This window comes from Armigeres subalbatus, chromosome 3, assembly GCF_024139115.2.
Source record: "Armigeres subalbatus isolate Guangzhou_Male chromosome 3, GZ_Asu_2, whole genome shotgun sequence".
In the NCBI taxonomy this organism is placed as follows: domain Eukaryota; kingdom Metazoa; phylum Arthropoda; class Insecta; order Diptera; family Culicidae; genus Armigeres; species Armigeres subalbatus.
In genome coordinates this window covers 32989606-33017078 of record NC_085141.1, presented here as the reverse complement: position 1 = coordinate 33017078, position 27473 = coordinate 32989606, and the positions used below count along the sequence as shown (strand labels likewise).

The following is a 27473-nucleotide window of genomic DNA, read 5'->3' as shown; positions in this document are numbered from 1 at the left end:
CACCATAGGCTGCCAAGTGGATGTGGTGCCGTTCCGCTTGAAACATTAGATAAAGCTGATGTTCTGCCACAGTGATGAACTTTTTAAACAAATTTGAAAAAAAATAGAATAAAGCTTTTTAAAATAGACTTCTGCCTGAACATTCGGTTGCAAACATTCTAGTTTAGATGACGTCAAAATTGATGGAATGTTGACTGAAACTAGCTGATAGTGATCGTTGAAAACCCGCGGTATGCATCATTCAACGGTGTCATGAGTGGTGAAATAATTCAAGCAGACTCAAACGGCCCAGCGGCGGCTAGACAATGACAAAAAACGAAGACAACTAATCCGGAGAAGGCAAGGAAGGTATTGAATCTGTTCAAGCGTGGACCGAATCTTTCGATCCACGATGTGGCGAAAAAAGCGGAGGTTTCCATCTGGTTTGTCGAAACGTGCCGAACTCCACGTCAACGAGGCCAGGAAGGCACCAAACCGTAACGGCAAACGAAATACGGTGGCCAAAACCCGCGCCAGGAAGCTGTACCGAGAGTGGCTGACGAAACCGGAGTGCACCTTGATGGACGACAAGACTTACATCAAGGCTGACACAAAACAATTGCCGGGGCAAGAGTTTTACTTTGCCACATCACGGCTTGTCGTTCCTGAGGATATAAGGAAGAAGAAGGTGGACAAGTCACCTCAAAGTTTTTAGTTTGGCAGGCCATATGTGGCAAGATGAGCCAGCCCTACATAAGGACGTAAATTAATAAAACGAAATAAAATAAAAACGAAGAACTCATCAGTTTTCTTAAAGAATTTTCAATGAAAGCGCAATATTGATTGAATATCTTGGCTGTACATATGCACAGCACATATTTCGAAATGGACAAATTGATATAAAATTTGCGAAAAAGAATCCACGTGTCTTGGAGGGACTCGAACCCACAACCTCCTACTCTCTAGATAGGCGTGATAACCCCTACACAACAAGACCACTAATTTGTCCATTTCGAAACATGTGCTGTGCATATGTCTTCTTCTTCTTATTGGCATTACATCCCCACACTGCGACAGAGCCTCCTCGCAGCTTAGTGTTCATTAAGTACTTCCACAGTTATTAACTGCGAGGTTTCTAAGCCAAGTTACCATTTTTTGCATTCGTATCGTACAACATGAGACTAACAAAAAGATATTTTAGTTACCAGATAAAGATTGTCGCTGTCGTCGCTGCCCGGAACATCTTTTGCTGGCGAGGATAGGGGATCTAAATGTCAATGAAGGGAAAATACATACGATTTGACAGTTAGGTACCACACATGTTTCGGACAGCAGAACAAAGGGATCCGAAGCGACAATCTTTATCTAGTAACTAAAATATATTTTGGCTAACACGATTATACTTTTATGCCCAGGGAAGTCAAGACAATTTCCAATCCGGAAATGGCCTAGACCGGCACCGGGATCGAACCCAGCCACCCTCAGCATGGTCTTGCTTTGTAGCCACGCGTCTTACCGCACGGCTAAGGAGGGCCCACTAGGTGCATATGTACAGCCAAGATATTCAACAAAAAAATGGTTTCCGTACGGCTGAGTTGCCGAATAATACGCAATTAATCGCAATATTTAATTATTTTCCCGGTAAAACTTTGTAATCCCTCCTCCAATAATAAAATTTGGCTACAAAATTTCAAGGTAGCATTAGTTTGCGCGGTAGACGGTGAAGAGTAAAAGGTCTCGCAAAAGATTTGAAAGCTACGTTACGTGAAAAAGCCACTATTCTACTTATTTGCAAACGATGAAAATACTGACGTGAAAAAAGTGGCGAAGGTGGCTGTCTTCATACGATGAATTGATGGTCATTGTCGAATGAAAGAGAAATTTGCAGCTTTGCAGCGAATAACTTACAGGAAAACCCTAACGGTTGTTAAGACATGTGTGAAGGAACTATTTTTCCTCCTTCAAAAACTTTAGTGACCTTACGATTGACGGAGCATCTGCAATGACAGAAAAGAACAATGGCGTTGCGACAATTCTAAGTAAGAAAGAACAATCCTATGGCGATATTTCCCTGTAATTGCATATTCACCAAAAGAATCGATATGTGAAAACGATCAGCAAGTAGTTCTTCTCCTTCTTATTAGCATTACATCCCCACACTGGGACAGAGCCGCCTCGCAGTTTAGTGTTCATTAAGCACTTCCACAGTTATTAACTAAAGGTTACTAAAGGTTACTAAAGCCAGGTTACCATTTTTGCATTCGTATATCATGAGGCTAGCACGATGATACTTTTATGCCCAGGGAAGTCGAGACAATTTCCAATCCGAAAATTTCTTAGACCGGCACCGGGAATCAAACCCAGTCACCCTCAGCATGGTCTTGCTTTGTTGCCGCGCGTCTTAGCGCGTTATCAGCAGGTACCATGCTTGAGAGATTTTGTTCTTTTCGAAAAGAAAATGGCACTGTTTCTACAAGATGAAGGAAAGCGACCGCCAGAGCTAAATGATCCTGAATAGATGAGTTACTTGGCTTTTCTAGCACATATCGCCAAACATCTTAATTACTTGAACATAAAGCACTTTGGCCCAGTGTGTTTCTGAAATCTGGTACATTTATACAAACAGTTCATGCAAATCTGTTCAATATGCTGATAAAGTAACGAAATTTCCACTCGGTGTGAATAATTTAATTTAATGTTTCAAATGGATCTCTAATGCAACGACGAAAACAAAATTAACAAAAAAAAAAAAACAGAATAATCCACCTAGCGGTGATGGTGCCTTTCTCGTGTATTATAAAACAAGAAAACACATAAGAATTACATGAAAAGTACATAAGCATTAGCATTAGCATTAGCATTAGCATTGTTACGGTGTAATTCGTAGATTGGACACTAGTGATACTCATGTTTTACTTTTGAGATCCTTATCTAGAATGCTATCAGAAATCAAGAAGGGGAGTGGTCCTTGATTCCAGTCTTAAACAAAAATAACAAAAGCATGAGGATTACTACTCCTGGCCACGCCCATCTTCACCGTAACTAGGGAGAGGAAGGAAGTGTTGCTGTGGTACTTACTTAACGAGAGGCCACCGACTTAGCGACACCCTCATAAGTACCACGGAGTTGGATAATGAGGAAGGTATTCGTTGTGTCAGGATTTGCCTGTAGCTGGCAATGTAACCGTGGTAGATCTTACCCCGTAACACACCACGTAAAGGTGTCTACCCAGGATTACGGGTCATGAAAAGTACATAAGAGAGGTCAAAATTGCATTTTAGGGAGATTGATTCAGCTATTTCCAACAATTCACATTTATTTGCGTTCATTTGAATGCATTGCAACAGTTAAAAAAATTGATTTTGAATTTTTTTTTCCAAGGGCGGACCCTTGGGAAAAATGGGGAAAAAATCAATGTTTTTTAAATAACTCCGGAACGCAATGGCCGATTGGGCCAATTTTCAATAGCGAAAAATTAGGCAAGATTCTGCGTCGAATGAAGCAAGCAAATCGGATAAGGGTAAGTACAAAAAAGTGTGTCTCACATTTTTTTGTACACACACATACAGACATTACCTCAATTCGTCGAGCTGATTCGATTGGTATATAACACTATGGGTTTCCGAGCCTTCTATCAAAAGTTCGGTTTTGGAGTGATCCTATAGCCTATACGTATACTTAGTATACGCGAAAGGCAAAAAGATTGTTTGATGCCATAACATCGTGTTAATTGTACTAGAAAAAGAAAAAAAACGCGTTATTAATTTGAAGATATTCAAACAGTTATGTACCGAATATTTCATGGCCCGCCAGCTAATGTGAATTCTAAGAATTGACCCGTGGCTTGAAAAGGTTGGGCAGCCCTAATGTAATTCATCGTAGTTTATCCGGTCGCAACCTGCGAAAACCTAGCGACTTGAAGTTCCATGTTCCAAGCTTCCAATCGTGATCCTTCATTCGTCGCCTAGGTCGGTGCCGATTGTATCGGCATGTAAATTAGTCTTTTAAAAAAATTTGTTTCCTTTATGTGTTCCGGATTCAATGTTGAGATGATAAGTTTTTAATCAATCAATCCAAGTGTATCACTATTTCGTTGCCACTCAGTGCTTATTAATGATTCCATCAAGCATCACAGCCCGTCTTATTTGTTTAGCAACCAATCAAGTTTAGTGTTTAGCATTCTTCTGAAAGAAGAATGAATCGTATGGAAAATTATTCTACTCAATCTTTGAAGAACTATTGCAATTTGTTGTAATGTTGTTCGGCTTCGGCATACAATGTCATATTTTGTGCAACATCCGAAACCGCACAAATTCTCAGAAAGTGCAAGCTTATTTACTTTCATTCTACGAACTGGTCATTCAAATGATAATTTTATGAACAATATTTAACATTCGCTCATTATCCATCTGATGTATTACATCATTGTGGAATTTCGATCTCGTCGTTTTGGTTTATACCGGTCGTGATTTTTCTTTACACAGGGCAATTAAGTTATTTCAAATAATTAATTTCTAGGTTCATATTTTCACTACGCATTTCAATGAACTTGTTATTGGAATACACCTCGGTGAATGACTCCTGCAGCCAGCAGACTACCAGCAAGTACTTACCGCTATCACCACAAGCTAGGGCAGAAGAACACCGAGGACTCCCGATAATCGGCGCTACCAAGCATTCACACAGGGATGATCAAAACAGAAACACAACAAAGCACATCCATTTCATTCACTCGCGCACTGTCATTCAACAGCGCGTATAGCTCGTGAATCACACATTCCCAATTCATGTACATGAAGCAGTAGTGCTGTCCAATGAGAGCTTGAAGTAGCTCGAAGTTTCTCCCTGTCCTGCTCATGCCCATTTGTTGACAAAAAAGAACGAGCAGGACGGGAACAACTTCGAGCTACTTCGAGCTGCTCATTGGACAGCATTAGTATCTCTCTAGTTTTTGACACATCGCCATCGACTGTGGAGACTTTTCTTCGCGACAACCGACCGAGACGGAGTCTCTCCCCTTTTTGGTATACGTAGATTTGACACCATCAGCAGCAGCAACAACTAAAGGCTGCACTGTGTGTGCGTAACGGGAACCGTCTACCAACACTTTTCGAACATTCTTCTGTCGTGTGCTTGTGATGCAGTGACAGGGTAGTTGAAGGGTACTGTCATGCAATCGGACGTCTGTGGAAGTGAACCACTTATTGTTAATATTATTATTTTCACCGTAAAAATGGAAAAGTGGAAAAGTTAAAAAGAAGAAAAACCACAGCTTACGCCCACATCCACGATCGTGCGATGTGTTTTTGGCAATCAAAGTGGCTTTAACTTGGGCTTTATTATCAAAGTCACGATGAGGATAAGCATTGGAGAGCCGTACACAACAGAGTGCAATCGATATCATTCACTACGTCTCTCATACTTGCAGAGTCTTCTATTTTGTTTCTTGTTGCTTGTCGATGATGTACAGGCAGCAAGATGTTAGTCTGACAGATGAGTAGGTGAGATGCAGGGATGCAAGACATACAGACATTTGATTTAGCATACATACCTCATAGAGACAGATCACATGAAATTAATGAAAGTAATCGACTTGTTTTTCTTGACTAATAAATTGTGAGAGAAGCCAGTTTTTTTTCTTTTTCGGAAAAGATGTTCAATTTATGAGATATTGCGAAAAAAGATTCGACTTTCGATGGGACTTAAACCCACACTATTCAAGTTCAATTCAAGTCCAACCGGCAGTCGAATCTTCTCGCATTGATAGTTTAACAGTATCAACAGCCTGTTCGATCTAACAGTCTTGCTTTAAAAAGGCACGCTAGGACTTTTTTTCCAGTAAACCGATCTGCTAAAAAGAGTCCTCTACTGTTCTACACTCGCATAGATCTTATATTTTTGCACTGCCACTAATCGCAAGTCGAGCACATCTGTATATGGGCCTCCATATACAGATGCGCTCGACTTGCGGTTAGTGGCAGTGTAGCACATTTGATAAATCTTTCTTAGGCGTACCTTTTTAACTAAACAGTCCATTTTTTTTTATTTCAAATAGATTGTGAAATAGAGATATGAAGTTGAATAGTTTAGTTTGTCAAAAATGCATCAAATTTCAGTATTGAACAACTAGCGACAGTAAACGCCAGAAAATTTGTATAAAGAATCAGAAATTTTCCATATAAAATTGAAAAATTGCCAATTGAGAAATCAGGGTATGAGCAATAAATAAAAAATAAATTTCTACAAACAATCCAAAATTTCCATAAACAATTGATTTTTCTTTTAAATAAAGTACTTTTAAAGGTGAAAATGTTCCGGAAAATAATCAATTAAGAGCAATAAAAAACAAGCAAATGTCCATATCTCGCGTAACATATGATTACGGCTTATAAACCAAAACCATGATTTTCGATTTTCTAGCATAAACGATTGCTTTGTAAATGATTCTTCATCCTCGGTAAAACTCCGAACTTGATATCTCTTAAGAAACACATTTATTGCTATTTTGAGTGAACGTCTCATGAACCATTTGCACCAGAGTGGTTTTTAAGTCCTTTGTTGGCGCCCTTAAGGTGACTCGGGGAGGCACTAAACATCGTGTTATTTTTCCTATCTTTCGTCTCTTTCTAGCATTATCACCTCGCAACTTTGGAGCGGCGTATTTCGGTTTTCAGTTGTTTGATGTAACTGTAAATGTATCAGCATGTAGATTGCGAGTAAGCACGCGCCGGTGATACTTTTTCAAAATCATATTTGTTGTAGAAAAAAAGTTAAGCATTCAATGATGAAAATGATGACGATTTGATGATTGTTAGTGCTTCCCGTGTCACCTTAACTACCATACGGAATGTTTGCTTTGGTGTTCAGGCCGTTCACTTTATATTGTTTATTTAGAAAAACTGGCTTAAATTTATTTGTATATTGTATAATGTATATTCTTACTAGGTTTTCAATATATCGCATAGCAGAACTGCTCTGCCTAAAAAATCTGAACAAATCCAATGGTGTTACTAGATTTAAGCAAACGGCCTGAGAACCAGACGTGTTGCCGGTAATGCGAGTAAACGGCTTGATTTTTGTTTTAGCTGAAATTTTGTAGATTTCGTATTGTTTTTCAATTACTCTTAATCTGCTGTTATAATATAACCATTTACGTATAGCATTGACATGGCTTTGGCAATGAAATGAGTTTCTACTTCAATAAATGAATTAAATTAGTCATAGAAAATTTGAACCTCATTGTTGGTTTTTCGGCCTTAATCATATGTTGCTCGAGATATGGAATAATAGATTTGAAGCCTCTGTACTCTAAGCATATGTGAATCTGTATTTGATATGGTACACAACAGTACTCAGCTTTTCTTGAAATGGTGTCTACATTAGTTATAGCATTGACCAACGTCATCGTCTGTCTTTATAAATGCGAGGTTGTTTTTACGAAAATATTGTATTTTAATGCTTTGAAACATCCATAAAATAATCCAAAATTAATATTTTAAAGATATGTTACGCATCGTACATAATTAGTTATGTATGTTACTACAAAAAGCGACGATTGGGTTAAAGATCACTACATTTTTACGTGACATATTTTATTAATTTCCCCTATAATAAAATATATATTATTATGAAAATGAAAGGCTTCAAGGTTGTACTGATCTCTGTCACTACTACTCTATTGGGTCCATTGACGCTTCCTTGCCAAAGCGAGAAACTACCAACCAGTGCTGCAAAGTGTCACCGTTCAAGTCACGCAAAACGTGACAATAACGAAATCCAGGTCATGTGTCAAGTACTCAATTGTGATGCTCAATGTGGATCTCACATGCTTGGTGTAACGATCACCATAAAAGTCAGACCGCATCGTGCTTTCGTGCTGTGCGGTTCTATTTTCTCTCTTTGCGGAAGGAAGTTTTTAATACTACCCGAAGCTATTTTAATTTCAACAGTGCTTCTCAGCGCTATTTGTACCCACTGATCCCGTTACGATCATTGCAAGGACCCGTGCCTTCGTTTTACGTTGGACCCGTTTGCGGAAGTAAAATTCCGACAAGCGGTGGTAATCCTGCAGGGACACCGTTCTGGGAAAAAACCTCTTAGAAGGTCACGTCTCCACGCTCAGCAATGAGTATTAATAAAAACAATAGGAAGGGGGAGTCTTTGAATTCTCCACTTCCTTCTAAGAAGCAAGGTTTCAAGACCGTCCAGCCAAAGCGCGGAAAAAATAGAAGGAAGCTGGAGAATTCAGATATTCCTTCTAACTCTAATATCGGAAATAATTCTTCTCCTATCGAACTGAGCAATCAGTTTGATTTGATTAATGATAAAATTGAGCAAATCGAATCTACCTCTAGCCCAGGTGATTCGATTCATGCGAAAAAGCAAAGGATTCCGCCAATTGTTGTATCTGTTGCCGAGTTTTCTGGCTTTAGGAATGAGATTTTGAGTAACCTTCAGGGGATCAAGGTTTCATTTCAGATTGCTAGGAAGGGTGACTGCCGCGTTTTGCCGGGATCCTTTGACGATCGCAAACGTCTTCTTCAGTATTCAACTGAGAAGCGCCATAAATTCTTCACATACGACGACAAAACTGAGCGATTGATCAAAGTCGTTTTGAAAGGTCTCACTGGTGACGACAAATCACTGGATGAAATTAAAATTGAAATATCTGAATTACTTGGATTTTCACCAGTCCAAGTAATTAAGATGAAAAAGAAATCTCGCTCTGGTACTTCCCAGAAGGGTATTTCTCAATAATTTTATTTAGTTCACTTTAACAAAAATGAACTAAATAATATGAAAAGTTTGGAAAAGGCCTGTATTATGTCCCATGTCCGTGTTACATGGGAACATTTCCGCAGGCCTGGGGGAAATTTCCAAAACCCCACTCAGTGCCGTAAGTGCCAAAAGTGGGGTCACGGGACTAACTATTGCCACATGGATGCTAAATGCATGATTTGTGGTGGAACCTCTCACCCCAAGCACGCCTGTCCTGTGAGAGAAGATTCCAATAAATTTAAATGTGCTAATTATGGGGACAACCAGAAATTCAATTTCTGGAAATGCCCTTCACGCAAAAAAGTTTTGACTTTCCGTGCAAAATTGATGACAGGTAATTCCAATAGGATCCCAGATTCGCTGGGTAAACATATTTCAAACGCTCAAAATCCGCAATCATTTGCCGGTCCAGTAATTCATACCCACCACAATCAACGAACAAATTTTGCTCCTACCTCTCAAAAGGTAACGAGCAGTTCGTCGAATTCTAATTTTTCAAACACGCCCTCCTATGCTAGCATCGCTGCAGGCAACAAAATTTACCGAAGATGAATGATTTTCATACCCATTCTTCAACGGAAAATAACGTTCGTTCTGACGACTCTGGTAGGATGACTGCTTCCGCCTTTGATTTTCTTAATGAACAATTGCATCACATGATTGATGCAATGTTCAAAGCAAATACCAAAACTGAAGCAGTTCAGGTTGGTATCAAACTTACTCAAAGAATTGTTATTGGACTTCGTTTTAATGGATCCAAATAATTCTTTGAAAATTTTAAATTGGAATGCCCACTCTTTAAAGGGTAAGGAAGATGAATTATTCAACTTCCTATCAGTTCAGGGACTATGTCCAAGGGCTTGACGATCCCTCCCCAGGCCATCTGCGAGTTGTGGGGCTTGCCTAGGATGTGGTGGGGTTTGACAGTGGGCCCTGTTAAACCTCTATAAAAAGCTGCATGTATCCGCAAGTAGGCCCCACCAAAGCGACCGTATGCCGCTCAAAGCGCACAAGCCCAAGTCCTGGTGTTAGGTGGGACGCTAAACAGCCCTGACACGACGGCCCTCCGACGAGACAGGAGGTTTGCGCAGGCCCAATAAGCCGCCTAGAAAACCAATCATTACGAACAATATAAGAGATAATGCGACTCGATATAATCGGCAAAGACCTAGGCGACGAATACAGGATCACGATTGGAAGCTTGGAACCTGGAATTGCAAGTCGCTAGGTTTCGCAGGTTGCGACAGGATCACTACGATGAATTACATCCCCGAAACTTCGACGTCGTGGCGCTGCAGGAGATTTGCTGGACAGGACAGAAAGTGTGGAAAAGCGGGCATCGAGCGACTACCTTCTACCAAAGCTGTGGCACCACCAACGAGCTGGGAACCGGCTTCATAGTGCTGGGTAAGATGCGCTAACGCGTGATTGGGTGGCAGCCAATCAACGCAAGGATGTGCAAGCTGAGGATTAAAGGCCGTTTCTTCAACTATAGCATCATCAACGTGCACTGCCCACACGAAGGGAGACCCGACGACGAGAAAGAAGCGTTCTACGCACAGCTGGAGCAGACATACGATGGATGCCCACTGCGAGACGTTAAAATCGTCATCGGTGACATGAACGCACAGGTAGGAAGGGAGGAAATGTATAGACCGGTCATCGGACCAGATAGTCTGCACACCGTATCGAATGACAACGGCCAACGATGCATAAACTTCGCAGCCTCCCGCGGAATGGTAGTCCGAAGCACCTTCTTTCCCCGCAAAAATATCGACAAGGCCACATGGAGATCACCTAACCAAGAAACGGAAAACCAAATCGATCACGTTCTAATCGACGGTAAATTCTTCTCCGACATCACGAATGTCCGCACTTACCACAGTGCGAATATTGAATCCGACCACTACCTCGTTGCAGTATGCCTGCGCTCAAAACTCTCGACGGTGTACAACACGCGTCGAAGTCGGACGCCGCGGCTTAACATTGGGCGGCTACAAGACGGTAGACGAGCCCAAGAATACGCGCAGCAGCTGGAAGTGGCACTTCCAACGGAAGAGCAGCTAGGCGCAGCGTCTCTTGAAGATGGCTGGAGAGATATTCGATCCGCCATTGGTAGCACCGCAACCGCTGCACTAGGCACGGTGCCCCCGGATCAGAGAAACGACTGGTATGACGGCGAATGTGAGCAGTTAGTGGAAGAGAAGAATGCAGCATGGACGACATTGCTGCAACACCGCACGAGGGCGAACGAGGCACGATATAAACAGGCGCGGAACAGACAAAACTCGATTTTCCGGAGGAAAAAGCGCCAGCAGGAATATCGAGACCGTGAAGAAACGGAGCAACTGTACCGCGCTAATAACACACGAAAGTTCTATGAGAAGTTAAACCGTTCACGTAAGGGCCACGTGCCACAGCTGATATGTGTAAGGACATAAACGGGAACCTTCTTACGAACGAGCGTGAGGTGATCCAAAGGTGGCGGCAGCACTACGAAGAGCACCTGAATGGCGATGTGGCAGACGAAGATGGCGGTATGGTGATGGACCTGGGAGAACGCGCGCAGGACATAATTCTACCGGCTCCGGATCTCCAGGAAATCCAGGAGGAGATTGGCCGGCTGAAGAACAATAAAGCCCCTGGGGTTGGCCAACTACCAGGAGAGCTATTTAAACACGGTGGTGAGGCACTGGCTAGAGCGCTGCACTGGGTCATTACCAAGATTTGGGAGGAGGAAGTTTTGCCGCAGGAGTGGATGGAAGGTGTCGTGTGTCCCATCTACAAAAAGGTCGATAAGCTGGATTGTAGCAACTACCGCGCAATCACATTGCTGAACGCCGCCTACAAGGTACTCTCCCAAATTTTATGCCGTCGACTAGCACCAACTGCAAGGGAGTTCGTGGGGCAGTACCAGGCGGGTTTATGTGCGAACGCTCCACCACGGACCAGGTGTTCGCCATTCGCCAAGTACTGCAGAAATGCCGCGAATACAACGTGCCCACACATCATCTATTCATCGACTTCAAAGCCGCATATGATACAATCGATCGGGACCAGCTATGGCAGCTAATGCACGAACACGGTTTTCCGGATAAACTGACACGATTGATCAAAGCGACGATGGATCGGGTGATGTGCGTAGTTCGAGTTTCAGGGGCATTCTCGAGTCTCTTCGAAACCCGCAGAGGGTTACGGCAAGGTGATGGTCTTTCGTGTTTGCTATTCAACATCGCTTTGGAAGGGGTAATACGAAGAGCAGGGATTAACACGAGTGGTACAATTTTCAATAAGTCCGTCCAGCTATTTGGTTTCGCCGACGACATAGATATTATGGCACGTAACTTTGAGAAGATGGAGGAAGCCTACATCAGACTGAAGAGGGAAGCTAAGCGGATCGGACTAGTCATCAACACGTCGAAGACGAAGTACATGATAGGCAGAGGTTCAAGAGAAGACAATGTGAGCCACCCACCGCGAGTTTGCATCGGTGGTGACGAAATCGAGGTGGTAGAAGAATTTGTGTACTTGGGCTCACTGGTGACTGCCGAAAATGACACCAGCAGAGAAATTCGGAGACGCATAGTGGCTGGAAATCGTACGTACTTTGGACTCCGCAAGACGCTCCGATCGAATAGAGTTCGCCGCCGTACCAAACTGACAATCTACAAAACGCTAATTAGACCGGTAGTCCTCTACGGACACGAGACCTGGACGATGCTCGTGGAGGACCAACGCGCACTTGGAGTTTTCGAAAGGAAAGTGCTGCGTACCATCTATGGTGGGGTGCAGATGGCGGACGGTACGTGGAGGAGGCGAATGAAGCACGAGTTGCATCAGCTGTTGGGAGAACCATCCATCGTTCACACCGCGAAAATCGGACGACTGCGATGGGCCGGGCACGTAGCCAGAATGTCGGACAGTAACCCGGTGAAAATGGTTCTCGACAACGATCCGACGGGCACAAGAAGGCGAGGTGCGCAGCGGGCAAGGTGGATCGATCAGGTGGAAGATGACTTGCGGACCCTCCGTAGACTGCGTGGTTGGCGACGTGTAGCCATGGACCGAGCCGAATGGAGAAGACTCTTATATACCGCACAGGCCACTTCGGCCTTAGTCTGAATAAATAAATAATAATAATCAGTTCATAATGTGCACATTGCCATTATTACTGAAACATATTTAAAACCTGGTCTTTTCATCAAAGAAAAGAGATCCAAATTATTAAATGGGGTCGCCATTGTCATTAATAGACGTATCAAACATAAATTATATTCTTCGTTTGAAACCAAAGTTTTCGAAACCTTGGGAGTTTCTGTTGAAACAAATTTTGGACAATTCTCTTTTATTGCAGCCTACTTGCTTTTTCAATGCAATGGGCAGCAAAAGAATTTGTTGAAAGCTGATCTTCAAATTCTGACTCGCAACAAATCAAAATACTTCGTAATTGGTGACTTCAATGCCAAACACCGTTCATGGAATAATGCTCAAAGCAATTCCAACGGCAACATTTTATTTGAAGATTGTTTTGCGGGATATTATACTATTCAATATCCCAATGGCCCAACTTGTTTTTCATCCACTCGAAATCCTTCGACAATTGATTTGGTTTTAACGGATTCAAGTCAGCTGTGTGGCCAATTGGTAACTCATGCTAACTTTGACTCTGATCACCTTCCTGTGACATTTGAAATCTCACAAGAAGCCATTTATAATTCAATCAGCTCTACTTTTAATTATCATAGAGCTGATTGGGATTTGTATAAAACGTATATCGATAGGAATTTTGATGTTGATATTCTTCTCGATACCAAAAGTGATATTGATAATGCTCTCGTATCTTTGACAAATTTAATTGTCGAAGCCAGAGGCATTGCAATTCCTAAATGTGAAATTAAATTCTACTCCATTATTATTGACGACGATCTTTAGCTACTGATCCGTCTTAAAAATGTGAGACGAAGGCAATACCAAAGAACTCGCGATCCCGCGTTGAAAGTTATTTGGCGAGATTTGCAAAATGAAATTAAAAAAACCCAACTTAATTCACCGAGTAGACACCAACCTTATATTGTGCTAATATGGTTCAATGTACCATTTTCTTTATGACTTTTAAACCCAACGGTCGATCGTTATCAAATTCAATAGTGATCAACTAGGCTTTGCCCTCTGTCGAATGAAACTTGTAGCGAGAAGATGATTGAGGATTACTGTATAAAAAGTTGTCTAATGTTTTTTGTAGCTTTTGTGTACACACATACACACATATATACACACGAACAGACAGACATTTGATCAGCTCCTCAAGCTGATTCGATTGGTATATAATACTTTGGCTCTCCGGAGCTTCTATAAAAAGTTCGTTTTCGTAGTGAAATGATAGCCACCCGGTACAGCAAAACGTTTCGCTATTCTGGGAAATACCAACTTTGAGAATAATGTCTCGAAGTTGGATCCCAGTTCGAAACCCTTCCTTCGAAAACTTCCTGAGAGCTCTATATTCTTTTTGGTTAATTTATTTAACAAATGTTTTCAATTGGCATACTTTCCAGATAAATGAAAAAAAAAACGCCAAAGTTGTTTCAATTTTGAAGCCGGACAAAAATCCATCTGAGGCTTCTAGTTAACGCCCAATCAGTTTGCTTTCTTCAATAAGCAAACTGTTTGAAACGATTATTTTAAATAGAATGATGGTTCATATTAATGACAATTCTATTTTTGCTGATGAGCAATTTGGTTTTCGTCATGGGCATTAGTTAGTTATTAAGAGTTACGACTTACGAATTTAATTCGGCTCAACAAATCTGAAGGATATTCGACTGGAGTTGCTCTTCTTGATATAGAAAAAGCATTTGACAGCGTTTGGCATGAAGGTTTGATTGTAAAATTGATGATTTTAAAATTTTCTCTTAAGAAAATTATTTTGAGCTTTTTAGTGAAATGTCTTCATTTGTCATAAGACGAGTTTGTATTTCGACCTCAACAGTAAGGAAATTGAAAGGGAACTTCTGGGAAAACATCGAAGTAATTAATGAAGAGATCTTGGTGGAATTTTTGAAGTAACTCCCGGGAGAATATCAGGAGGAGTTTACATAAGAATTTCATGGAAATTTCTAAGGGAATTCCTTAGTGAATAGCTGAAGAAATCACCGAGAAAATGAGAGAATTTCTTGGGTATATTTGAAGGAATCAACGGAGAAATACTTGGACTTGGCAATATTTTAAGATGGATGTTCAATGGAAATTTTGAAAAAGTTCACGGAGAAATTTCTGGAGTAACTCATATGAGTCCTAGTTGAATTTTTGGAGGAACTTACGGAGGAATTCTTGGAGATACTTCTGGAGAAACTTGCGGAGGAATTCCTGGTGGATATTTCAGAGTAATTCATGGGGGAACTTCCAGAGGATTTTCGGGTGGAACTTCTAGAGGAATTCCGGGAGGAACTTGCGGAGGGATTTCAGGAGGAACTTCCCGGAAGAATTCGTAGAGAAACGTCCAGAGGAATTCCTTGAGGAGCTCTTAGATAAATACCTGGAGGAACTCTCGGAGGAATTCCTGGAGAAACATCCGGATTGATTAATTCACGCCAACTCACGCCGCTGGTGATTGGCGCCGCCACTACGCCACCGCCGCTGGTTGAACATGATCTATCACGCCACCGCCGATATGAATTTAACCGGCACACACGTCTAGATTGAATATCAAGTGAAATTCTGTATGGAATTTGCGAACAAACTTCTAAGGTATCCCCGGAAGAACCAAAGGAAAATAAGCAAAAGATGAGTTTTATCATGAAAACAATAAATCACAACTTCAACATATGAAAATGATCAAAAATGAAGAAATAAAAATTTATTTCTAGTAAAACTATTGTTTATTAACATGTTGAATAATTGTAAATCATTTGGTATAACTATAGCAAAAAATATAAGCACCACTGACTGGGCGCACTATGCTGACATGACCAGCTCCGAGCTGTGAGAGCGTTCTCGGGGTTAATTTTCTGAAGATGCGGAAAAGTAACTTCAAAGATGATTCCGGATTTGGCTGATTTGTAAACGCTATTCGGTTTGCATAACGCCGCTCAAATGTGTAAGAAAAGTGTTTTTAAAAGGCGTCTCTTTTTTAAACTATGGTAAAATGCCCAATAGTGGACCTCCTAGTAGCAGAATTGATGAACTAGGATTTCCCCTCTGTCGAATGCTCGTTGGAATCTTGCGAGAAAATCGGTTAATCATTACTTAATGAAAAGTTGTCTAATGGTTTTCTTAGCTTTTGTGTACACACATACTCACGGACAGACATACATGTGCTCAGCTTGTCAAGCTGAGTCGATTAGTATATAACACTATGGGTCTCCGGAACTTATATTAAAAGTTCGTTTTCGGAGTGAAATGACAGCCTTTCGGTACAACTTTGTTGTACGAGAAAGGCAAAAACACATCCTTCGTCGGGTTGCAAGGCTGGGACATCAATTGTCAATCTAAGCAGAGCAAGTTAAGTAACACAAATTTTTACACATACAGTTAAAATTAATAAGAGATATTCCTTGCCATTAATAATTTCAAGATAAATAAAATATAAAACCCACGATAAGAAAAGGCCACCTTCACCTTTACAGCGAACATATAGAAATTGGATGCATTGACAGCCGGTCAAATTGTGCAATTTCATTGCAGCTAAGTCAAAAACAAAGAATATATACTTCGGGTAAAGCACCATTCCAATCGTCATCTCTGATTCACCACCAGTCAGTGTGCGAATTCAGCTACGAGCCATTCCATCCAAGACCAACGAAATGACGGTTCACAGACACACAAGAAAATCGTCGTCCAATCAACCCTGGCCCGGCAACACAAAGAATCGGAACATGCAAGTTCGTTTTTTTTTTCGCCACTCAAAGTAACTATTGGCACTGGGTTGACCATGGCCCAAAAAGGGGCGTATCGCTCGTTTTTTTTTCTTTGTTTCAATTTTCGATAGTCTGAAAGACCGCCACTTACCTTACGGTTGTCCTGCTGAGGAGTTGTAGCTAGGGCAATGGTGCCCGTGACGGCGCCGGCAGCAGGACCAGCTCCAGCGCCTTCTCCTAACGACGTGCTGCTATTGTTGTTGTTACTGCTTCCACTAGAACTGCTGCCAGATGCGACCGATGTGTTTGACGTTGCTGCTGTACCCGCAGCAGCAGCACCAGCAGCCACGGTAGACGATGAGTTTTTCGTTCCTGACGTTTGGGGGGGATTGGTATTGTTACTATTTGACGATGATGACGGTGCTGAGGACGACGACAACGACGAGTGTTCCGTGGTCGTCGTCGCCGGATTGGATAGCAGTTGGTCCGTTCCAGCTTTGTCGGGGGCCTTCGGTTGGCCCCCGAGCTCCGGAGACGGAGCCATCTTGGAAAGCGTGAAGCGAAGAAAAATAATATCCGGAAAAGTCGGAGCTTCTTTTTCGCCTCCACTTGTGTTCGGAATCTACTAAATTCGCACTCTCGACGTTTGTGTGCTACTAAAGACTTCTCTGTGTACTATTCGATTGCTTCTTTTTCTTCGCGACAACGGCAGTGGATAGCGAGATTATTAAGATTGAGATTATTATTATTATTATTGAGCGCGGCCACTCGGCGCTGTCAAATAAGCAAAAAAAGATCCCCACTAACACACACCTGTGCTTTCACTTTGGAATCCCAAAAACAGAGTTGAAGGAAAATCGCCAATAACGGGGCCAGCGATTTCCTCTCCGTTGGGTCTGGGAACTACCCCGGAGCGACACTCAGTTAGGAAACCTCCTTTTGGTTCGGATTCTTTTTTCCGGGGCACTTGTCTCCTAGTACTGCTTATTATTCTTCTTACTCTACACTACTAGCTATATTATTGACCACCCCACGGCCACGGCACACAGAATTTTTTGATGATGAATCGATGATTCGACTTTTCTTCGTGCGATCGTCATTTCGGCGATGATTATCCGAGGAAACTAGGTTCTTGCACTTCACTCACGCACCCAAAGGACTTCCGTTTTTACTCGGTTCACATTTTCCTGAGTCTTACGCACTGTTCTGTCCAGAATCACATTTTTCGCAAAACTCAAACCGAAATTTGCAACTTTTTTCCTATGTAGCTGGAAAGACCTCGACCGACAGACGATTTGAGATCGCGACGACGACGACGATTTTCAGCTCTGCTACTGCGATGAGAGTGTAGAAAAAAGAAAATGTCACCGCACAAGGCACACACATACCAATGCATCCACTCGCCCCTCGACACAAACACGCGCATATGAAAACATGACGGGCGAACCATACGATCAACACACGCACACATCAACGAGCCGCACCGACCGATTCAATTTATTCCCAGCGTAACATGCAAAAGTTCCTATATGCAAATCTGATTGGGGTTGGAATACAGTCGGGATTCGCTGGTTGGGATTTTAGTACTTGGGTCACTTTTTAGTTGGGCCTCCGCTGGTTGGGCCATGGCCCACGTCAAAATTCAATGTCAACACGGAAAACGGGATTGGGCGTCACTGGACATCATTTGTGATGTTCAAGTCGAAATACACGTGTTCAAATGGCTGTCAGTTGGCCCAACTGAAAAACCGAATTCGTCAGTTGGGCCGAGGTCGTGGTAATATGTACTTCAAATTTATTGAAATTTTTTGGGATGATTTTGTAGTCATTTGTAGAGAGTATATTGTGTTCCAAGCTCTTGTCCTAGCCAGACGTTAATGAATTGCTTATTAATTTAAAATAATAGCTATAGGATAGACCCGTAATGCTGGGTAGACACCTTTACGTCGTGTGTTACGGGGTAAGATCTACCACGGTTACATTGCCAGCTACAGGCAAATCCTGACACAACGAATACCTTCCTCATTATCCAACTCCGTGGTACTTATGAGGGTGTCGCTAAGGCCGATGACATACTGGGAGCGAAGAGAAGCGAAGCGAAGAGGTAGGAGATAAGCAACGCGAAGTGAAGCGGCGATCAAAGCGAGCCATGACATACTGAAAGCGTTTTTCAGAGTGTTAATCTCGCAACAAATACACGTGTAAAAACATGGATTTCGTCAGATGGAGAATATTTTGCTTCTCGAAGCACATTTAGCACAAATAAAGGCTCCCCCAGACCTAAGCGATTTCATCGCCGCGACGGCGACAACTAGTCGCCGAGATTCTATCGTTGGGTCGCTGCAGGCAATGTTCTATTTACGCTTCCATACCAACGGGGACAGAATCGCTGTTGCCAAGCGGTAGAATCGCGTCGCGACTGTCGCGTCGCGTGTGTTTGGGGGAACCTTAAAGAAGAGTGTTGGGGAGATTTATAGAATGTCGCAATTGAAAACCGATTTTATGATGTGAGCGGTAGATTATCACCACATACAAACAGACGTAGGGCGTAGCTATGGTAAAACTTTTTGGGACATGTTTTATTCCTATTTTACGTTTGCTCCTATGAAAGATCCATTAATTACGTAACGGGAAATTTTCAACCCCCCTCCCTCCTACGTCACACTTTTTGTATGAAACATCTGAAAATTTTGTATGGATCGGCACACTTCGCCGACAACACCCCTCCCCATTCAAGCGTTACGTAATTTATGGCTGTTCTTCTTATGGCATTTCTATACACTGAAGTTGATTTGTCTGTGATTTGTACTCGGGAGATACGTAACTTATAGAAACAACTTGCACAAAAATCGTTTTGTCTCGGCTCCATTTTGTCTCGGAAACCATTTCCCACCAACGGCCGGCAAAAAATTGGGACAACAATTTCCTTATCTATCGGATTGTTCCCGAAGTTTTAATGCGCAAAATCCGATTTTCGTTGAAGTTGTTTTTTTCGTGGTTATCGAGATTTACTCAGTTTTACGGGCATTTCAAGATACACGGTACGTATCTCCCGCGTAAAAACCGACTTCAGTGTAAAATCAAATATCAAAGCGAATGAACACAACAATTTCTTTCGGTTCAAACGCGCATTACAGATGCGTAAAAAATCTGTCATTTAAAACTAATCCTAAATACGAGAACGATATTAAAATAACAAGTGTTGCATCCGTTTGTCTGTGGTAACAGCAAAATATGTGCTTTTTGTTTCAAAGTGTTTCTAAATGTATGGACTGCGCCAGAATATTCCCAATTTTAATAAGTACCGCTACTATGAAATACATCAGAATTGCTCCGTACAGGTAGATGAAACCATACATATTCTAATGTTTTCATTAATAAATAAACAATGTTGCTTGCCTCTCCCGCAATACTATTCACCCACAGCCATTTTACACAAGAGCGAACGAGAGTAAACTCAAATCAACAAACATACAGCAGTGATCCTTTGCAATCTCGCGCGGAAAAGCACTCTACGAACTGCTTCACCTCTTTGGCTACCGCTTCTCGCCTCTTCTCATCGCTTCCACTATGCCAGGTATGAGCGATTTCCATACATTTCCAAGCGATTTCCATACATGAGGTAGCTTGCACGCGGACGCTTCGCTTCTCTCTCAACTCTTCTAATCGCCCCTCTTCTCTCCCAGTATGGCATCAGCCTAAGTCGGTGGCCTCTCGTTAAGTAAGTAATACATCAACACTTCCTTCCTCTCCCTAGTTACGGTGAAGATGGGCGTGGCCAGGAGTAGTAATCCTCATGCTTTTATTATTTTTGTTTAAGACTGGAATCAAGGACCACTCCCCTTCTTGATTTCTGATAGCATTCTAGATAAGAATCTCAAAAGTAAAACATGAGTATCACTAGTGTCCAATCTACGAATTACATCGTAACAATGCTAATGCTAATGCTAAAATAGCTACAGGATTAAAAAAAACCCAGATTAATCCACCTAGCGGTGATGGTGCCTTTCTCGACCTTCGTAAAATGTGTTTGCTTGAAAGTAGATGAGCTAGTAGTTAGGAGTAAAAAAGAAAAACTTCTTTCTCCGTTCTATGCTGCCGTAATCTGAAAAAGTGACGTATACGCCATTTTCCAAAAATGGTGTTAACGATTACTACTCATCGAGCTTTTTAACAGAAAAATGGAAAATATGCATATTGTAAAATGGCTGTTACGTCACTTTTCCAGATTACGGCAGTATAAAAATCGGATTATTTCAAGCAAAGATATTGTAGATCCAGTTGAAAACGCGAGATCTCGGTTCGGTTTTCAACTTGATCTATAATATGCTAACAAGAATTTCGACATTTTTTTTCCTTTTCCAATCTTTTTAATGTACATACCCCTATTTTATTTTACCCAGTTATATATTTTAAGGATATCACATTTGGATGTTTGTTAAACTGAAGCTCTGACTACACAAAAAGAAAACGAAAATGTCATTCCCATCAAGCGAGCGGAGGGCAATATTTGTTATGATATAAATCTCGTGACCGTCCTTCTGCCAAACTCCCGTATGAAGAGGGAGGGAAGTGTATCAGTGTGGAAGCATCCGGTAGCTCGTTTTCGGAGGGAAATTATAGCCTTTCGGTACAACTTTTCAGCCAAGAAAGGCAAAAAGTATTTTGGCCATAATTCCTAAGGTAATAGTCCAAGCTGGCCAATTTGAATGGGAAATAATAGAATAGGATTCTGCGTCCAATGCAATTTGTTGTGAGTAAATCGATTGAGGGTAAGTGCATTAAAAATGAGCTAGACTTTTTTACACGCTTTTTTATAACATAAAGTTTTTTTGGACAAATTTTCAATAGAAAATGACAGGATCCCGCGTCGAATGGAACTTGTTGCAAAATCGGTTGAGGATAAGTACCAAACAAGTGAGCTAAACTTTTTGCACTTTTGGTGCGCGCACACACATACATACACACACAGAGAGACATCATCTCAGTTCGTCGAGCTGAGTCGATTGGTATATAACACTATGAGTCTCCAGGCTTGGTTTTGGAGCGAACATATAGCCTTTTCGTATACTTTGTAGACAAAAGGCAAAAATAGTGTTTCGGCCATAACTTCCGATCCCATATTTTGATCTGGCCAATGTTCAATAGGACACATTGGGACAGGATTATCTATGTGTCGAATGCAACTTGTTGCGAGCAAATAATCTGAAGATAAATGCCTAAAAATGAGTGACATTCTTTACGCGATTTTTTCGCAAAATTCTATGTGTGATTTTTATTTTTTTAAAAATGTAGTTTGGCCTTAACTTCCGACCCCATAGTCCGACCTGGCCAATTTTCAATAGGAAACAATGGGAAAGGATTGTGCGTCGAATGCAATTTGTTGCGAGCAAATCGGATGAAGATAAGTGCCCGAAAAATGAGTGACATTTTTTACGCGATTTTTACGTTTAAATTTGTATTTTGGCCATAACTTCCGATCTCATAGTTCGACCTGGACAATTTTCAATAGGAAACAATGGGAAAGGATTCTGCGTCGAATGCAATTTGTTGCGAGCACATCGGATGAGGATAAGTGCCCGAAAAATGAGTGACATTTTTTGCGTCGTTTTACACACACACACACACACACACACACACACACACACAGACATCACCTCAATTCGTCGAACTGAGTCGATTGGTATATAACACTATGGGTCTCCGCGCCTTCTATAAAAAGTTTGTTTTTGGAGCGATCATATAGCCTTTACCGTATACTTAGTATACGAGGAAGGCAAAACAATAGAATGGCAATATAATGATACAAAAAATACCATTATTTTGGCAATAGAATTACAATAAATTCAATTTTTATTGCAAATTTTTGTTTGATAAAAACATAGATTTAATTATTGTAGATACATAACCACTGAAGGAAACTGAAGAGTTGGCTAATTCGTCAACCCACCATCCATTCAATATGGCGTTTAATGTTCTTGTTTCTTTTAATTTATTATAATAAAGCTTCTGAGGTATTGACGGTGCTATTTTCGACATTCAATTGCTACACAAACACAAAGGGCTAATAAATCTCAGCTAATTGCAAGTTAGTACCAAAAACTATGCTCCCTGACGAACCACAACTCGAGCACGACGCTACGCCATACGTTAATGACGTCAAATACCCGGATGAGCAGCTGTAATACCTCAAACCTAAATCCAAACCTGATCCGTCCTGAAATTACGCAATCTAACCTTGAGTCACCACGAGTATCTTGGTCTATGTCCCTTCCCCTTACTAACTGTTAATAATAATAATATAGATTGTAAATATCATAAAGAGTCTCGGCTTCGTTAAGTGTTATGCACGTCTAAGCCGTTCAAATAAACACAATAGATAAAAAAAGAAGTATCTTAAAGAAACACCTGGAGGAGTTTTTCCGGATATTTTGTTTTTAAGAATTCTTTGGAAATACTTCGAGAATACCTTTAGAAACTCCTTTGAAAAATCTATTTGGAAATCCTTCGGCTATTCTTTCAAGAATTCTTTTAGCAAAAATCCTTCACCAATCACTCTATTTATGAAAATCTCTTCAGGTTCCCTTTCGGGAATTTCTTAAAGAAACCATACTAAAAATTGTCCGGAAATTCGTTTTGAAATTCCTCCAGAATTCTTTTTGATTTTTATCTGGGAAATTTCACCAGAAATAATTTAGAAAATTGCTAATCATTCTTATGGACACTCTTATAGTGATTTTTTTTCCATAATTCCTTGGAAAACTGATCCCGAAATTCCTTCGGAAGCTCCTCCAGGTATTGCTTTGAAAAATCCTAACTGATTTAGTAGCTTTTAATACATTCCTAAAGAATTTCCGAGGGAATACTCAAAAGAATTTACAAAGCAATCCCAAATTGATTTCTCGAATAAATTCCTAGATTTCACCAATAGCTTTGGAAATTCTCGAGGAATTCTTTGTTTAGAAGACGGCAAAACGTTTTTTGCGGAACAACGATCCATTAACGTTCACTATACATTTTCAATAGATTTGATTAGTACATTTATTCAAATATTTTTAAGGATTTTGTTCATTTTTTGAGAGAATTTCACTCATGATCACCGGGTATTTAAATTTCCATGATTATGTCAGGAGCTCCCTGATATTTCCAGGTTTTTCCAGGTAGTAGACACTCCGCCAGTGTATTCTGTATTGCAATTTTATATTAGGATAATCACTAACAAATCGGAGACAAGTAAGATGAATGCATACAGTTCATAAATAACATCCTATGTATTACGTTCCTTACGTCGGCACTTTGAGTTCAACAAATTGACCATCGATTAGTACAAAGCACTTATTTTTGCACGCAGACTTATCAGTACAAAGATTACTATCGAAGCATGAAGCAGACACAATAACTACAGTCACCTCGAGGCTTTAGTCACCGAATGCATGCACCTGTCGAAACTTAAACACAGCACGGCACTGGTGAAGAGAAGAAATAAGCATTTTCCTGAGTTCAGGTAGTTCGACTACTAGAGCAGTCTACACAACATATTCTGGATGCGTAGAGTAAAACGAGAAGACACCCCGAACACCATGTTAGCAATGATAAACTATGTATTTTGTCCTAAGTTGCACCCAGCCAGAAATATCATTCAATTACTAATACATCACATGCTACACCAAAAAAAATCTGGATTTACACTTGCATTAAAAGAAAAGGGTAGTTCAAATGTAGGATGACCATCCTCACATATATGACTCAAGAATTGGTACCAGCTTGATTTTATCGAGGCATTCAATCTACAAAGAAGCAATCTGAAGTCAAATGAAATCAGTTATTCTTGGTGACAATCCCAGCAGTGAAACCGACGCCAGACGCGGAAATATCGAAGAATCTTTCATGGACACTCCGAAAAATATCTCGTGAATATTACAAGAAATTTTTAAGGATTTCGGAAAAGAGAGGAAATTCCAGAGCATTTTTCAATGAAATTACGAAGAATTTGCCGAAAAAATATCGAAATATTTCTCGAAGAAATTCCGAAGATTTTACTAAGGAATTAATTGTCCAGAAAATTTAATACTGCAAACTTCTTCCCAAATCTCCCGGCAATCAAATGCAATAAAATATTGCCGCCGCCGCCGCCGGCTCTAATGACTCCCGTCGTGACGCCAAAAACGCCACAGCCGACGATTTCTGGACCGGCGCACACCTCTTCTTTGATATCTTCATTATTCAAACTGCTACAGAAGAATAACATGAACCAGCGATGCTCAGCATTAAAGGCATTTTTTTTGTTATGTTTTCAAAATCCGTTCCATACTTTAGGGTCTGTCTCATTTGGAGAATTAAACTTAAAAGTGACAGTTCAAAAATTAGCAAATAACCCAATCATAAGAATGGCTGGTGCTACCCAGCAATTCCAATAAGACATCGATCCAAAATGATTCGATATCTGTCAAAAGTAATCTTGCTCTGCGAGCAGGGTTATTCGATAATTATTGAAATGTCACTTTTAAGTTTAATTTCAGTTTAATTATCCAATTGAGACAGATCCTTAGAATGCAGGAAGATGATTCGTGCTTATGCAAATCAGTCACGCGACAGATACAACGACATTGCACAGCAGCCATATGAAGAACAGCATTTCTTGGAAATATCGATTGGAAGTTTTGGATTATCAGGTCAAGATCGAATAAATTTAAATGTAGAACCAACTAATAGTTACTAATATTTTTTTGATTGACCATCGATTGAATGACATTGAGTTCATCCTACGAAAAATCCACAAAAAATTGAAGAAAAATCAGATTCAAAAACTACACCCGAAGTTAAGAAGATATTACTAATAGTTATTCAATCAAGTAAGCCATGATGAAATGGCTACAATAATTTTATGCAAACTGATTGTCATTTTCATTTAATTTTGATTACCAACCGAAAACTACTTACTGAACAAGAAACTTGCAAAGCAACAATGGTTACTTTGTTCCAACTAAAACCATAACCTAATACCAGAAATATTTCGATTATTGAACTGGAATAAATTGCATTCAACGGGAAATTCTGTTCCATTGTTTTCTATTATGTTTTTGAATTCTAGAATTCTTGATTTTTTTCCCACACTCGTACTCGTACCTTTTTTATGATGTTAAAAAGAGATTGATTTTTTAAATTTGGTTCTTTTGCAGTTAGATTACTTTTCGGCAGCTCGGCTCTTAGTAAAATCAGATTCTGTACATCACAAGTTCATGAAAATTTTTTCAAAATAAACAGAATTCTGTTTTTACACGATTTTTCCGGTCGTATTTTTGATCATGTGGCTAAATTTACCATGCAAAAGTCAATGCAACATGTTCCTCAAAATCCTAAATAATTCGAAGAAAAAACAGATGGCAATTAATGTACGGTAAACAATTTAGATGAGCGCTAAATTGAGAATATGTAAATCGTGTAAAAACAATAAGGCTATCTGACGTTTAATCATCTTTCTCTTGCATGCGCACAGACGGATTTGTTTTCACAATCGCTTCAGAAGCGTTTCCGTATGAAAACAAATCATATCCCGTCTGTGCGCATGCAAGAGAAAGATGATTAAACGTCAGATAGCCTTATATACAACATCGCTAGATGGATTAATACAAGTTTTTCTACATGACTGTTGTTGCACAATTTACAATAACAAATATAAAGAAGAAAATTAATTAATTCTTCTGTTTTACAGTATATAGTTTTTTCTTGATGTAAGACAACTAAAATTTTATTGATCAACCGTAGCCTGTCAGTTATAAAACTTCAGATCAGATTGGGCAGATTGTTTCTCAGATTAATTTCGTTCACTCCTTTCGCAAACGGATTATGCCCTTCTTGTATCGCTACTAGTATAAAGTTTTAAGTGTCCTCCGTCTGTTTCTTTGACATAAGGGACAAAAAGCAAAAACGAATAAAAGAATAAATTCCAGTTTACCTTTCTGCACGCGGACGTTTCGCATGTTACGCTAGATTCGTCGCACCAACTCGCAACGTTTCAGTGTGTGCGTGTCTGATGATGGTTCGCTCCAAATGTGACCGAAACGTACGTCGTCGTCGTCGTGTCCGTCGGAATAGGAAAATAGGGGTCTCGAAAATCAACGAGAAAAAAAAACCTCTCTTCCACTGCACTCCCTTTCCGACAAAACTTCTATCCCGCACCAAACACCGCACTCGCTCCTGGTGTTCTTGATTTTTCTTTTTCAAGCACCCACTGCCAAGACAACCGACGGTTCGGAAGAAAAAAAAAACTACTCATCCATCGCATCCGGAGATTTTTTGACCATTTTAGATGCACTTTTTACTGTTATCCTCCAGGCGAATCGGAGAGTGGTCCTACACCCAGTGGCCATCACCATGAAGAAACCCCATAAGAAATCATTTCTCACCACTCACTCACGGGAAGAATTCTGCACGAAATTCACGCACGTACTAGAACGGTCCGATTCCGGATCAAACCGCACGCACTTTTTATTCGAATCGAATTGAATTCACTCCGCGGATGATTAAAAATCAGTCCCCAAAACTCGCAGTGATGATGGCTTTTTCACCAACAAAAAAAAGTATGATGGGGCCGTCCAGTGTTGCCGGTCTCAATAGAAATTACCGAATCCAAGATCATTTAAAATGGAGACTCTGCAGAGATTGTGTCTGTGTAGAGATTGTATAGTATTGGGAGTTTCGGCAGTTCCTGGTTTCGGGCAGTGCCGTGACAGAGAAAAATAAATATATAATATATAATATATAATAATATAAAATTAAAAATGCAAACTGTTTTTTTTTCAACGATGTGCCGGATACGCTATGTTTTATAACTTTTTTCATCCATTAATGTGTAAAAAAACA

At 40.5% G+C, this 27473-nt stretch overlaps 1 protein-coding gene across 11 annotated transcripts in view; it reads right to left on the bottom strand.

Moving 5' to 3' along the window:
• The window catches only part of LOC134226616 (myb-like protein U), an 84263-nt gene that overhangs the window by 40182 nt on the left and 16608 nt on the right, over positions 1-27473 (bottom strand). For 3 of the 11 annotated variants that reach the window (XR_009983517.1, XM_062707491.1, XM_062707492.1), the window contains exon 1: positions 16762-17305. The exons of 1 other annotated variant lie outside the window; for it this stretch is intronic. Coding sequence is in view for 3 of the 10 variants with exons in the window: in XM_062707491.1 (XP_062563475.1) it covers positions 16762-17154 (393 nt within the window). In the remaining 7 variants the exon portion in view is untranslated. 7 more of the 11 variants (XM_062707495.1, XM_062707498.1, XM_062707497.1 and 4 more) reach the window with 7 other exon arrangements.